The sequence below is a fragment of the Chiloscyllium punctatum genome, chromosome 5 (genome assembly GCF_047496795.1).
Source record: "Chiloscyllium punctatum isolate Juve2018m chromosome 5, sChiPun1.3, whole genome shotgun sequence".
Taxonomy (NCBI): Eukaryota; Metazoa; Chordata; class Chondrichthyes; order Orectolobiformes; family Hemiscylliidae; genus Chiloscyllium; species Chiloscyllium punctatum.
This window is the reverse complement of record NC_092743.1, coordinates 98472544-98488611: the sequence shown is the minus strand read 5'-3', so window position 1 is coordinate 98488611 and position 16068 is coordinate 98472544. Positions and strand designations below refer to the sequence as shown.

Sequence of the window (16068 nt, the reverse complement as noted above, 5' to 3'; positions counted from 1 at the left end):
ATTACAGTTTCAAGCTTTTCCACATTCACCTCTGATATTAGTACAGCCTTAATTCTAGTCACGCTGAGTGAAAATTAATTGGACTTTCTGATTGGACTGCAGAACGTCCTGGGCAATAACTTTAGCTATTATAGTTTTATATCAGTTGCATAGCTGATGGGCCATACTGTCATCAATGTCCAGTTAATGGATCTGAACATCGTGCATTACCAAGGCAATGATGCTGCCATTCTACATGATGGGAGATGCCTCATGACAGGATGCAATATTGTCTTCGCTCTGTTGGTCATTTCTGCAATACTATTGCAAACAGATGTATCTACTTTCTACAGTGTTTGGGAAAGCCATGGATTACTGCAATTTAATTGTTCCCCTAAGCATTGTGCTGTTTGCAAAGAAAATTGGCTATATTATTCCTCCAATTTCTTTTGCAAAAGTACTCCTTATGGACTGTTAAAAAAAACTCTGCTAATTCCTTTCTATAGAGTTATGTGGTACCCTGCAGTGTATAGCACTACCATCCTGCTCTCTGAGAGCAAGCACCCATTATAAAGTCCAACCATATCCATGTTGTGATCCTGCTCCATGCTGAGAGAGTGTCAATATTTCATGAGCAATGTCTGAGCGTTGCCTGAGCTTTTTGTCTTTGTAGTAATGTTTACCAGCAGGTGCTGGAATGATTCTACTACCTTTTCTGCTGAGTATTTCTAACACTTGCAGTTTATATTTGACCTCCAGCATCAGCAGTATTTTGCCTTTTTATTTTGTTTTTCATTTAGAAGTACTTAGTAGAAGCACATACCACATTTGTAACTGATGGTCTCAATATTGAATCATTGGGTTTCTTAATGTTTGTGATCTACATTTTAATTGGAATTTCAAACTATTAATAGCAAAACCAAATAGTGGATGATTTACCTGTCACTTTCGTCCCACTTGCCACTCACCTTTGTATATTTTGCTTTGTGTTAATAATGACTTCATGTTTCTTTATGATTATATACAGAACAGCCATTCAGTGTTTGAAAAAGTTCAGAATTTTTGAAATTTTTTTTGTGTCTTGTGTTATCAGAACCTTTATGCTATACTTATATTGTTACATGCCTTTTTTCAAAAGAGTGAAATCTGAATTTTCCCCCTCCTGGTATGTGAAGATTTATAATTTGATTGTTGGCTTCAGTCCCAACGATTTATGTGTATGACTTGCCAGCTCTATAGCAGGAATCCTTTCTTTCACATTGGAAGCAATCGGAATTTGCATTCATTTTCCCTTTTTTTTCCACCCCCAATTACTTGTGTGTTGGAGTTGAGCTTTCGGGATACTAATTTCTGGTGTTTTTTTAAAGCTAAATCCACACTGCATTCCTGCTGGCTGCTTGCATGTACAGGCAGCAGAAGAGGACTTTTGCATTGAAGTATGAAGTAAATGTAGAAGAATTAGTTGTCACTAGTGTGTGAAGTAGCGGATCTTCGAATTGCCTGCTTATCCAAGACATTGTCTTGCATCATGTTTTTGGCTGGATCTATTTTGTGTATTTGTATTCCCTACAGTTTTTACGTGCCATAGTGTTAATGTTACTGGCTTATAATCCATATATCCAGTGTGGCATTCAAAATCATAACCCTTAGTCTAAGAGTCCCCTTGTCTCTCAACATAATTAAACGCCCCTTCCACCCCTATTATACTGTCTTCCACCCTCTTCTGTCAGGCAGAATATATAAAAGTTTGTATACATGTACAAATAGATTCAAGAGTAGCTTCTTTTCCGCTGTTATTAGACTTGAATAGAAGTCTTTAATGTTGATCTCTTTCTGCACTTCTCGGAAGCTGTAGCACTATATCCTGTACTCTTCTGTTACCCTGATATACTTGTATAGTACAATCTGCCTGTAAAGCACGTAGGATAATACTTATTACTGTACCTTGGTACACATGACAGTAATAAATCAAATCTAATCAAATCAAACTGAGTTGGTCAAAACACAGGAGCCCTTGTGTACAGAGCAGCTGTCGTCATCATAGTCCTGTACTGCAGTGAGATCTGAATTTTCTATCAGGAACACCGAGTGTGAGGGAAATTCCACCAGCAATGCTGCATCCTCTGGATTTGATAGAGGGACCCTAAAACCAACACTGTCTTTTTAGTCTGCAGAGTTGGCTTCAATCAGGAACCATTCCTTTAAAGCGACTGTTTTGGGTTCAACACTGTCCAGATAACCAAGAAAACTCCCCTTGGCCAGATCCTATTCTCCAAACTCTCAATTAGGCAGTGTCGCGAGGAGGACTAAAGAATCAGTTCAAACACACTCTCTCGTACTCACTCAGAAACACGCCACCACTATCACTTAATGATGGAGGAGCTTGCTCACTCAGAATGCATGCAACTTGTCCATTAAGCTAACATCTTAATAGTGTGGTGAGCAGTGACAAGAGTAAGAGGCAAATCATATTTTTCACACTCCACAATCTCACGCGACAGCCTACTCCAAGTGCACAAGGTCCTGTGGATGGAGTATTAGCCTGTTCAGTCACATATTGAAACCTGTGCCTCTGAGTTGAGGTCATCCGCCAATGGAGTGATAGTGCTAAATGAAGGCTCCAAGAACCTGTATTCAATCACACTGGTAGCTTAGGAGTTTAAATTCAGTTAATTATTATAAATTGGAATCAAATTCTAATCTTATTAATAAGTGCATAAAACTATTGATACCGTTAAAAGCTGACTGGTTCACTGATATCCTTCAAGGGAGGAAATCCTGCCATCCTTACCTAATCTGGCCTACATGTGACTTCTGATTCACAGCAATGTGGTTGACTCTAAACTGCCCTTGAAATGGCCCAGAAGAATGCTCAGTTCTAGGTACCATACCACCATCTGTTCCGAGGTAATTATGGATAGGTAAAAATGCTGACCTTGCTATTGACATCTCATCCCAAGAATGTATACATTTATAAAAACTTAATTGTCTAGTTGGTGAGAGGCAAACACAAGGCTGCCACCTGATTTTAGATGGGAAGGGGGAGAGTCGGGCAGGATTCTAGATGGGAACTGGAACAGTTGTTTTAAAAATTTCTTCACAGGATGTGGATGTAACCAGAATCTACTGCCCTTCCCTAATTGTCCTTAATAGGTGGTGGGGAGTCACCACCTTCAACTGCTGCATTTGCATGTTTTGTAGGTGCAGCCATGGTATTGTTAACCTGGGTGCTCCACAATTCTGACCTTCAGATAGGGAAGCAACGGCAATATAGTTGGGATAATGCATTGCTTTGAGAATAACTTGCACCATGCATCTTCTGCCCTTATCGTTCTGGGTGCTAGAAGTTGCAGGTTTGGAATGTGCAGTTAATGGGGTGCTGGTGTGGTTGTTGCCGTGCATCTGTGCTGCCAATGAGTTTTGATAGCGGAGGAAGAGAATGTTTAGGTTGGTGAATATGGTGTCTTGAATGGTGTCAATCTTCTTGAGTGTTGTTGGAGCCGAACTCATTCAGGCGAGTTGAGTATTCCTGACGTGCCTCATAGATATGGATAGGCTCTGAGGAGTTCAGCCTTGTTCACACCATCTCCTTGGCATTAAATCTTTGTCATTAGAAAGCTTAAACCTCAATTGAGCAAAAATAATGTTGTTTGAAATGTAGCATGGGAGAACTACTTTTTGGAATTGCATTTGGCTCTTGATCCGAATCTTTGAGCCATATTTTATGGATGGCTGTTTAATAGTGTATGAAATTGGTTAGTCCCAATGAGTTTACTTCAATTAATGTTAGTTAAATTTAATGATCCATCTTGATTCCTTTTCTTTTTTTTTAATGCTGAAGGATTTCTGGATCCGGAAAAGAAACTTTTCTCACATCGGATTTTATCAAGGGATGAATGTATTGATCCATATTCTAAAACTGGAAATCTACGGTGAGTACTATAGTGGGTACGTGAATTTGATTTAAGGACAGTGTGAATGGTTATTAAATGGCAATGTCTGCATCAGCTGTATCCAGGCAAGCAGCCGTGTTTCCGTGGTTGAAGTAAATTAGGAGTGCACCTAACTTTTAAATCAGGCTGTTTGATGAGTTATTTTGTCTGCTTGTGAAATTAACAGTAGATCAAAAGAGATGTCTCATTTTGGTGCAAATTGTAAGTGTGATTTCTTTCATCAACTATTAAATTGTGAAAAGTTGCATTTATTGAAAGATCCCTTGGTGACACTAATTTGTAATTGTGAGAGTGAAATAGTTGGTTATTATTTGCATTTGTCTACTTTTCAGTGTTGGAATAGGTTTTCATGACTTTGAATCAAGTGATTTGCTGGAGCTCTTGAAGAGTTTGGGGATATTGAGGTATTTTTAAGTAGGTTAACTCAAGTTCCTTTATCGTCCCACTAAACCTCATCCTTGAGGTAAAGGCAATTCTCCAGTCCTGTTAGGTTGTGAATTCCAGGATTTCGATCCAGTGAAATGGATGGAAAAACAATTATTTCCAAACAAAAATGGTGTGTGACTTGGAAACTTGTCTCTGAAGGAAGCCATTCAGCCTATGGTGCCTCTGCATGTTGAAAAAGAAAGAGATCGAGCCCAATCCCACTTCCCATCTCTTGGGCATTTAAAGTACATCTCCAAGTATTTTTAAAAATTGAAACCAGTGTTCCGGCTTCAACTGCAGCATGTTTTAGACAGCCGCCACCCTCTGGCTGAACATCTCACTTTCCAACCTACTCCTGTGACAATTCCTTCACATCTGGTTATCGACCTCTATCCATTCTGTCCAAACCCCTAACAATTTTATGTTTCACACTTCGATCTTTCCTTCACCTTCCCTGTCCCAAAGAAAACAACCTGAGCTGATCTGAACTAAAATCAGAGAGTGCTGGGGAAACTCACAAGGCTGGCAGCAGCTGTGCAGAGAGAAACACAGTTAATATCTGGAGTCCAGTGTGACTCTTCCGATCGGCTTGTACCATCCCTCATGTGTTCAAATCTTCTATTCCTGGCAACATGGTAAGTTCCTCTTTAGGAGAGCATTTGGAGAGGGTGATGTTCACAACTGTCTTGATATCTTTGCCCTTTTCGCTCTGGTAGAATCTAAAGGAAATGTTGGTGAGTTATTGCGATGCCATGATGGGTGTGCCAGTTTCAGAGGGCGTGGATGACAAATGCCAGCTTTAGCTGACAATGCACATACAAGGATTTTCTGAAGCGGGTATGTTTCCTGAGATTTGGTGGCTGAATGTTTTGGCTAGAGTGATGGATTGAAGAGCTGCGGTGTCTTTGACGTGGAAGGGTTTGGCTCAAGCATTTTCTGTGTTACATCATCACTGCCCATGTATTAAAGGATTAGAAAAAAAGAATTAAAAAATTTGTATTTATGTAATGACTTTCATAACCTCTGCGCATTCTTAAGGAAGGAATAGTTAGATTTGTACCCCTAGGAAGGGTGTAGTCCGTATGAGGATTCTATATCCTAATGACACTCTGAGGGGGGAAAAATGGCTTGCTGCACTTGTGCAGAGCCCTGGTGAGACCACACTTGGAATACTGTAGTGCAGTCTTGGTTTCCTTATCTGAGGAAGGATCTTCTTGATATAGAGGGAGTGTGGTGAATGTTTACCAGACTGATTGCCTGGATGATAGGGCTGATGTATGAGGAGAGGTTGGATCATTCAAGATTATATTCGCTGGAATTCAGAAGAATGGGGTGGGGGGCGGGGGATATCATAGAAACCTATAAAATTTTAACCAGTTGAGTCAAGGTAGATGCCAGAAGGATGTTCCTGATTGTGGAGGAGTCCAGAACCATAGGTCACAGTCTAAGCATATATGGGTAAACCATTTAGGACTGAGGTGAGGAAATATTTCTTGGCTCGGAGAATGATGAGTATGCTACCACAGAAAGTAGTCGAGATTGAAATATTGTATGATTTCAAATAGAAGTTGGACATAGCGCTTGGGGCGAAAAATATCAAAAGATATAGGGAAAAGCAGGACTGAATGGTCTATTCCTGCACCGATATTCTGTGTTTCTATTTCTCCTCATCTCTACCTTAAAAGGGAGACCTCTTGTTCTTAAATTGTTCTAGTTCTAGTCTTCCCCCACAAGAGAAAGCATCCCAAATGTAGCTTAAACCTGCAGTCAAAATAAACTGTAAGACTTGGAAAGAAAATTGGATGTGGTAGTTGCCATGTGTAGTTAGGTCGATTTGAGCCCATCACCCATATGTAATCACTTAGAGCGCTGCACAGAATATACAAAACAGTGGGAGTGGTAAGGGAGAGCATCCTTTTGATGTGACTTGTGCTTTTCAGAGATTAGGATTAAAGTAGGAGGTGCAACAAAAGGAGATTGAGGTTCTTGTGAGGGAGGGGGACTTGAACAAACAAAAAGTCGCTTGAAACCTGAAAGGGGAGAATAAAATTGCTGGGAACAGTCGGCACATTTTACAGTGTGTTTTGGATAAGGCAATACCCTTATTGCCCTTCTTATGCAGATGTAAAAGATGCCATGGGGCTATTTTGAAGAAGAGCAGGCAAGTTCCTACCTGTCTCTTGGCAAGTATTTATTGCTCGACCACCATCGCTAAAGCTCATTATCTTCTCATTCACTCGCTGTTCTTTGAGGAAACTTGTACGCAAATTGGCTGTCACTTTTATTATTCAACCGGGACTACAGTTTAAAAACCACTCCATTAACAGTGAAATACTGTGTGAATGCAAGTCTTTTTTCATGAAGCTTACGAAAAATGTTCTTTTAAGCGGGATGTGGATGTCACTGGCTGTGCCATTGTTTATTGCTCATCCCTGGAGAAGGTGGTGGTGAGCTGCCTTCTTGAACCACTGCAGTCCATTTGATGCCGATGAACCCAACGGGTATAAAGGAACAGCAAGTCAGGATGGCAAGTGGCTTGGAGACTGAGAGGGAAACTGCAGGTGGTGGTGTTCTTATTTTACTTTTATCCTCGTCCACCTAGATGGATGTTTTCATGGCTTTAGAAGATGCAAAGAGGCTTTGGTGAATTTCTACAGTGCACCTTCTAGATAATACACGCTGTTGCTACTGAGCATTGATGGTAGAGTGACTCAATGTCTGTGGTGCTAGTCAAGTGGGCTGCTTTGTCCTGGATGGTTTCAAGCTTCTTGAATGTTGTTGGAACTGCATTCATCCAGACTAGTAGCCTGTAGATGATAGACAGACTTTATAGAATCAGGGGATAAGTTATTTGCTGCAGGATTCCGGACTTCTGACCTGCCGTTTTAGCCACAGCCTTTATATGACAAGTCCAGTTTGGTGTCTGGTGAACGGTAACAGCCAGGGTGTCAATAGCAGGGGATGTAGTGGTGCTAATGCCACTAAACACCAAAATGCGATGGCTAGATTCTTTTTATAGATGGTCATTATCTAACATTTGCAATTTACTTATGTTACACGTCGCAAATAAGCTCAAGTCTGGATATTGTCCAGGGCTTACTGTATATGGGCATAGACTGCTTCACTACTGCGGAATCTTGAATGCTGCAGAACATTGTGCAATCATCAGCAAACCTACCCACTTCTGAGTTTAGAATGACTGCATCGGGTATGGTATCCTGAGGAACTCCTGCAGGGAAGTCTTGGAGCCGAGATGATTGACTTCCCCCTTAGGAACTCCTGCAGGGAAGTCTTGGAGCCGAGATGATTGACCTCCAACAACCAATACCATCTTACTTTGTGCCAGGCATAACTCCAACCGGCAGAGAGTTTGTTCCCGGATTCTCATTGATTCCTGTTTTCTAAGGCTTCTTGATGCCACACTTGGTCGAATGTGGCCTTCAGTGACTGTCACTCCTGCCTAACCTCTAGAATTCACAGCTTTTGTCCATATTTGAACATAGGCTGGAACGAGGTCAGGAGCTGAGGGGCCCTAGAGGAACCCAGACTGAGCATCAGAAGGTTATTGTTGAGCAAGTGCTGCTTGATTGTACTATATGCAACTTCTTTCCATCACTTTTCTGATGATCAAGAGCAGACAATCGATCGGATTTGTCCTGTTTTTTGTGCATAGGCAGTATCTGGGCAGTTCTCTTTGTTTTAACTGTTTCTCACCGCACTCTTCTGTTTTGTTCTGTTGAAATGCTTGTTATTTTTTAAATTTGACTAAAGATTGAGCCTGAAATATGATTCCACGAAGTGTGTGAGAACTTTCAATGGAGAAGCTGTGATTTTCATTTCTGCTGTTGGTTTACCTGTACTCATGGAGCATCATCTTGACTACAGAATTAAACACACAAATTTGTAACTTATTTTACATACCCAAACAGGCAAGAGAAGACAGCCGGTCCATGATGTATGACGTTCGTCTGCCTATCCCTCCACTAGTTGCATTTCCTGGGAAAAGCAAAACAAAAAATAGAAACGGCCAGGGACACTAAAGAGAAATATAATCAAGAAACATCCTGTCCTACTCAGGAAATCCAATTCAGTTCAGGAGCTTACATGTATAAATAAAAAGTTTATATGCTTCTGTATTTGAGGAAAAGTGCCTGGAGTGCAATGAGGAATTATAATTTGAAAAGAGGGGAAAGAGACAATGGATTTGTTCTGTGAGGTTCTAATTTTTGCCAGATGGAAGATCATCTCTTGCAAGTAAAGGAATGATGAATAAGAAAGTGCTTAGCATCATAGAGATGTACAGTATAGAAACAGACCCTCAGTCCAACTTTTACATGCTGACCAGATGTTCTAAATTATCTAGTTCCATCTGCCAGTATTTGGCCCATATCCCTCTTAACCCTTCCTGTTCATATACCCATCCAGGTGCCTTTTAAATGTTGTAATTGTACCAGCCTCCACCACTTCCTTTGGCACCTCAATCCACATGTGCACCACCCTCTGTGCGAAAAAGTTGCTCCTCAGGTCCCTTTTGAATCTTTCCCTTCTCACTTTAAACCTAGGCCCTCTAGTTTTGGACTCCCCTACTCTGGGGGAAAAAGACCTTGACTATTCAACCTATCTATGCCCTCCATGATTTTATAAACTTCTATATGGTCATTCCTCAGCCTCCAAAGCTCTAGGGAAAATAGCCCAGTCTAGTCAACCTCTCCTTATTGCTCAAACTTTTTAGCCCTGGCAATATCCTTGTAAATCGTTTTTGAATCCTTTCAAGTTTCACAACAATCTTTAGCAGGGAGACCAGTATTGAAGTACCATTCCAAAAAGGGCCTCGTCAGTGTCCTGTACAGCCACAAGATGACTTCCCAACTCCTACACTCAACTGCTGTGAACATTTTGTAAGGACATAGTTTTCCTGTCTTCACCTCTTGCCACTGACCTACTCCATAAATAACTGTTTTGATACACAAATTGCACTCCAGATCCTGAGTCTTGTGCTTTCATTTCCATGAATAATGAATAAACAGTTTATGATGCATTCATATGCTTAATATTGTCAAGTCATTAGAAAGAATGGAGATGTTGCAGGCGTACTTTGTGCAAAGTTAAACAACAGCAACTTCCATTTACAGAGTAATTATAATGTTGTAGACTGCCTCAAGATGCTTCACAGAAGAGTTATTGAGCAAATACAAAAACTGAGCATGAAAAGGGATATTAGTATGCGTGAAGGATAAAAAGATTGATCTCAAAGAGGGTCTTAAGGAAGAGAGAGAGAGAGGTGAGGAGATTCAGGGAGGACATTTCAGAGCTTGATGCCTATGCAACAGAAGATAGAGCCACCATTGGTGGAGTGATGTTCGTTAAGAATATACATGTGACCAGAACATGGAGGAGTTTAGAGGTCTCAAAGAGTTGAAGGAGGCTACCGTTATAATGTGGAGGAGTTGGTGTTGGACTGGAGTGGAAAAAGTTAAAAATCACACAACACCTGGTTATCATCCAATACGTTTATTTGGAAGCACTTTGGACACCTGGTGTTGTGTGATTTTTAACTTTGTTACCGTTATAGGGAAGAGCAAGACAATGAAAAGGTTTGATAATTGGGATGACATGGCAACAGCTTAGAGATACTATCAATGCTGTATTTAGTTAGTGGGTAGTACCACAGAAACAATTGGCACTCCTTGAGTAAATAAGGAGATTTTCTGAATCAGTAGAGAGCTGAGAAAGTGATTTTGGCTACAGAAGTTGATGAAAAATGGTTTGACATCTGTTCTGGAGCAGTACCTGAAGATGGTAGTGTGGATGGTTTGAATGGTGCTTTAGAGTTTACTTTCATACCTTCTGTTGCTCATAGCGAGTTACAGAATTTGCAGTCTCCAAGATCGCCCCTTACCTATCTAATGCCGATCCTCTCATGTAATCTTGTTTTAGCTGTTTTCACTTCCACATTTTGTCCTCCTTGCACCCAAGCTTGGATTTTGTTTCTGTCACTGTAATATTTTGGTTTCTTCCTTAACTAAATTAAGCCACCCTTAAGGTAAAAATCTCACTTTATCCTTGGTTTAAAGCTGGGGAAAGTTCTCCACTGGTTGCACTCATGCAAAGCACTGTTATGAAGTTGTAAGAGGTACTGTACCTTTTAAGAGAGTTAAAAGCTAGCAGAACTACCTGACACAGCACTAAATGTTCTGAACAAGGTAACAATGTAACATATGGCCAAACAGCTAGATTAGCTGGGTTGCCTGGAGACAAAACAAAATTAAATTTGGCCAATCACTTTAAATTATGCCCCAAAATACCAAACTCTAATCAAGTTTGATTTTAGTATTTTGACAATATTAACACCAATGAAACGAACCGATGCTTTGGGGAATAAAACCAAAAAAAATTGAACAGTTGGAGGAAAGCTGCCATTCCCCAACATTTGCAGACTGCCGATAGAATAGCTCTCTTAAAGGAACCTTTATCTATCAGTGACCTGTGAAACAGAAATCCCTAAGAAGAAAAGAAGACAGAGGAAGATAGAAAGAGAAGATTTGACAGCTGACTGGTTTTGAAATTTGATTTTTTTGGTAAATCTTAATCAGGTGTTTTATCAGACTAGCATAGTAGAGGGGAAAGAAAAAGATAGGTTGGAGAAAAGAGTTGTAAATAGCTGTTAGTTAATATTCTATGTTAGCGTTAAAGAATAAAGTTCTTAAATTCATTGTACTTTAAATAGAGACTTGTGGGATTGTTTTTGGCCTCTCAAATTTTAACAGATTACAGCATGGGGACGAATCTTTTCTGTGTGTCTGGTTTAAATTAGCAGAGAGGTTTACCCCATGTCATAACAGCATGAACAAAAATGGTTCTGGTGATGTACTGAAGCAGTTCATGCCCACTGTTACAATCTAAAGAATATTCAGGTTTGGACTAATCAGTAGCATTTGTATCCTACAAGTGCCAGGCAATGACCACCTCGAACAAGAGGGGATTTGACTATTGATGCTCAATAGCATCACCTTCACTAAATCCCCTACTGTCAACCTCCTGGGAGTTACCATTGGCCAGAAACTGATCTAGGCTATCCAAATACTGTGGCTACAAGGGCAGATCAGAGGGAATTTTGGCAAATAGCTCACATCATTACCTCCCAAAGCCTGCCATCAGCAAGGCAGATCATGAGTTGATGTAATGCTTGCAATTTGTCTCGATGAACAAGGTTCAGGATGCTTGTCACAATCCAACACAAAGCAGCCACTTAATTCGCACCCCATCCACCACAAATCTCCTTCAATAGCACCTTCCATTCAATGAACTTTATCATTTAGAAGGACAAGGGCAGTAGATGAATGCCACCACTCACAAGTTACCCTCCATGTTATTCGCCATTCTAACTTGAAACTATCATCACTGTTCCTTCACTGTTACGAGGTCAAAATCCTTTAAAGCCAGCTCTAACAACAGGGCTTCCTGATGAAGGGCTTATGCCCGAAATGTCGATTTTCCTGCTCCTCCAATGCTGCCTGATCTGCTGTCCTTTTCCAGCACCACACTTTCCACTCTACCTATGTGGTCTGCTATTCTTTATTTCACTATTTATTTCCACATGCCCTCCCATTCTACTTTGTCTAATCCCATCACCATAACACCAGTGGACTGTTGTTTTGTTCTCAGGTTAATCTGTGCCTTTTTGGTGTTCTGATAACAATATCAGTACAGATGGCAGCTCAGGAAGGGAAGCAATGATGAATGAATTTATTGTCATGTTTATTTTACAGTGAGAAAAACAGTAAAATACAGTGAAAAGCTTTTCCACAATTGCTATGATCCAGTGCCATTGGAATAGTTTAAGAAGAAGAGAAGATGATAGAAAGATGTAGCTTAAAGGCAGTTCATCAGTCCTGAGCCAGCTCATCATCAACGATGCCTGCATCGCTCACATGATAGACACAGCCTGAAGATGGTCGCAAAGTGAAGTGGTGAACTGATAGGGAAATAATTAAACTGAGGAAGCAGCCAAGCATTAAGAATCAGATGGAAAAAGATAGCCTTAGAAAAACAGCTGGCTTAATACTCTTTTAAATGGCATTTACCACAGTTATCAGAACTAATGTAGGATAAGTCACAGGAGTCTACTTACTTTGATAAAGCCAATTTTTTTTTAGTAATTAAAGTTTGTTTATTTTATTTAACTTCAAAAAATGTCATTGTGCAGTAGCTATTCATTCAACTCAGAAATAATATTGGCACAAACTGTTTACCAAAAAAATTATTACTGTTGTTTGAAATCTCAATATCTTATCTCTATCAATGAGAAAAGTGTGAAAACAACTTTTTTTGTCCTACAGGCACCTTTATTGACTGACTATTGTTTTACAGTATTGGATTATCTAGTGGAGGTGATAGAAATTAATTTTTGCTTACTGTTAACTGAAGATAAAAGACAATGTTTTAACATGAGTAAAATGTCCCAAACAGTAGTGTCATTGTATTACTCATGTGGATGAGTTTCCCTAAGACCATTATTAATTGGCTAGCAGAAATGGTTACTGGTAAGATTAAATAAGAATGGCATCTGCAGATAAAGATCACATGTTGTGATGTCCTGCATGAACCTGTTTATTTTTCTTGCGGATTGTAAGGAGTGCTTTGACTCAGTTTGTAGCTCTCTTGCCATTGAGTCACAAGTTTCCAGGTTCTTTCTCCTGGGCTTGAGCACAAAGCTAAAGTTACTGAAGGAGAGCTGTATTGTCTGAGGAGGACTATCTTTTCGATGAATTATTCATCAGCAACCCATCTGTCCTCTAAAGTGTGTTTAAAAAATTCCCACAACACAATTTTGGAAATGAGGAAGGGCCACAATATCCTAGTCAATACTTATCAACAGTCAGAACCACAAATACAGGTTATCTGATGATAATCATGTTGCTGGTTGAGAGAGCTTGTTGTGTGCAAATGGGCTGCCACATTTTGTACATTATAACAGTAAGTATGCTTTCTTGGGCTATGCAGTTGAGACCTGGTGATCGTGGTTGTGTTAATAAATGGAATTCATCAGTTGTGAATGAAAAAAAAACTTTCGAATGTTATCGGAAATGTCTCGAAAGCAATGATAAAGAATTTCCCTCAACACCTCCCTAATTTCTCAAACCAGCAAGACTGCCAATGTAATAAGTGTTATTAAATAGAATTAGGATTTCAGTGGAGGAGTAGAACTCTTCATATTTCAGAATGGCATTTGCATTTTAGGTATCTTTTCTGTTCAATTTAGAAACCTCTTTCCATGTGGTGACTCAATGGTATGCATCATTGATGATCGTGAAGATGTTTGGAAGTTTGCACCAAATCTAATAGCGGTGAAAAAATACACCTACTTTCAAGGGACTGGGGATATCAATGCCCCACCAGGATCAAGGGATGCTCAGACAAAAAAGAGGGGTAAGTGCAAATCAACCTATGACATACTATAATATCCGTCATTTAGATACAGCATTCATTTGAATTCCTGAACCAGTAGTGTAGTTGAGACCACAAACTCTTTTCTGATTGGACCTTTGGCACTTTCCCACTGCAATGAGGTTGAAGTCAGTTAGTGGAGGTTGGACAGAAAGTCACATTTTGGTCATCTGTAAGTTTGTTCTGCTACCATACTGTGAGGATAAACTGTAAAATGGGACCTCAGTGAGTTTCCTCACCAGTACTTACGGCAATAATAAAGAAAGGAAGTACTCAAAATACTCAGTATGTCTAGCAGTACCTGTGGGGAGAGAAACTGAGTTAGCATTTTAAGTCGAAGATGACACTTCAGAACAATTGAAAAGTAAGTGGCAAAAATCTGGGCTCAAAACAAGCTGTTAACTGGGACATTTGTAGCATGTTGGATTATATTCCAGGCACAGTACCAGACAGAGGCATTGTTGAGGGATAATAGTTTTAAGGACAAGAACGGAATATTCATTTCACAGTAAATAGATTGAAGTATTATTTCCTGCAAGTGTCTGGTCACTACAAGATCTGCTGCAGTAAGACTTGACTTCTCACTGCGGAAGCAAGAATGGGTTGTAGCATAACGTTGCAGTTTACAGTACTTTTTCCACACACTGCTACCTAGTGGAGATGTGAATTAAGATAGTTGAAGCTGACAGAAATATATAACAAAGATCTGTCAATTGCCTGTAGTATTTTTATGGTGACAATAATGTATTTGTACAACTTTCAAATTGCCAATGGGGATTCCAGCTGTAATGGCCAGTGTGCTGCTATAGATATACCAAGGTTATAGGTGACTTAGTTAACCTGGAGGAGAATTTCATCCCTTTCATCACTGACTCGTGTAGCAACATTGCTATGAAAAGTCATAGAGTCTCACAGCATGGAAACACACCCTTCGGTCCAACTCGTCAATGCCGGCCAAGTTTCTCAAACTAACTAGTCCAACTTGCCTATGTTTGGCCAATATTTCTCTAAATGTTTCCTATTCATGTAACTGTCCAAATAGCTTTTAAATGTTGTAACTGTACCTGAATCTACCAATTCCTCTGGCCATTCATTCCACGTGTGAGCCACCGTCTGTACGAAAAGGGTGCCCCTCAGGTCAACTTATAAACACCGTGGGCGGCACGGTGGCACAGTGGTTAGCACTGCTGCCTCACAGCGCCAGAGACCCGGGTTCAATTCCCGCCTCAGGCGACTCTCTGTGTGGAGTTTGCACATTCTCCCCGTGTCTGCGTGGGTTTCCTCCGGGTGCTCCGGTTTCCTCCCACAGTCCAAAGATGTGCAGGTCAGGTGAATTGGCCATGCTAAATTGCCCGTAGTGTTAGGTAAGGGGTAGATGTAGATGTTGGGGTATGGGTGGGTTGCGCTTCGGCAGGGCGGTGTGGACTTGTTGGGCCGAAGGGCCTGTTTCCACACTGTAAGTAATCTAATCTAATAAATGTTCATCCTCTCACCTTAAAACTGTGCCTTTTAGTTTTGTACTCCCCTACCCTGGGGAAAAGACCTTTAATATTCATCTTATCCATGCTCCTCATGGTTTTGTACACCTCTATAAGGTCACCCCTCAAGCTCCTACTCTCCAATGAAAAAAGACCTAGTCTATAATGTCCACATCCTATGAACAATGTAAAAAAAAAGTTCCATCAATCACAAGTGCTTTGGATGTTTTCACTTATGTGATAATATGGAACCAAGATTTAAAAATTGGGAGTCACCCATTTACACCAAAATGGAATGCGTTATGGGGTGAAGTCTGCATAGCAACCATGTACCTTCTGTCAGTAACTCCCTTGAACCTGACTTTTCTGCTCTTTGGCTCCAGCAAAGGAGTTGTTTTCTATTTCCCTTTTGATTAGTATATTTACTCTGCCAATGCAGAATTATGCAGGCCAGTGGCTGCCTTCCAGAATATTCCAATAATGTTGTCACATTTATCAGAAATGCTGAAAACACCAGGGAGTGCCAGGCTGTCTTCTGCAGTCTCAGTCTGCAGTTTGCTTTTTCATGACATTCAGACACTCATGCTGTGAGCAGGATGATGCAATAAAACTCCCTTGAAAATGTACTTTCCATGTTCTGGACCAGTTGGAGCTAGCTTTACACTGTAAACTTTCTTCCCTCCACCCCTAGCAACAGCAGATCACATGCCAACCTTTCCACATTGCTACATATACTGTTTACGAGGCATGCAGAGAAATTCTCTCGACACTTTCCAACTTGACCA

At 40.4% G+C, this 16068-nt stretch overlaps 1 protein-coding gene across 2 annotated transcripts in view; it reads left to right on the top strand.

Moving 5' to 3' along the window:
- ctdp1 (CTD (carboxy-terminal domain, RNA polymerase II, polypeptide A) phosphatase, subunit 1) overlaps positions 1-16068 on the top strand; it is a 294156-nt gene that overhangs the window by 63503 nt on the left and 214585 nt on the right. For both annotated transcript variants that reach the window (XM_072570837.1, XM_072570839.1), the window contains 2 exons: positions 3821-3911; positions 13621-13787. In XM_072570837.1, coding sequence (XP_072426938.1) covers positions 3821-3911; positions 13621-13787 — 258 coding nt within the window. The remainder of the gene's footprint in view (positions 1-3820; positions 3912-13620; positions 13788-16068) is intronic.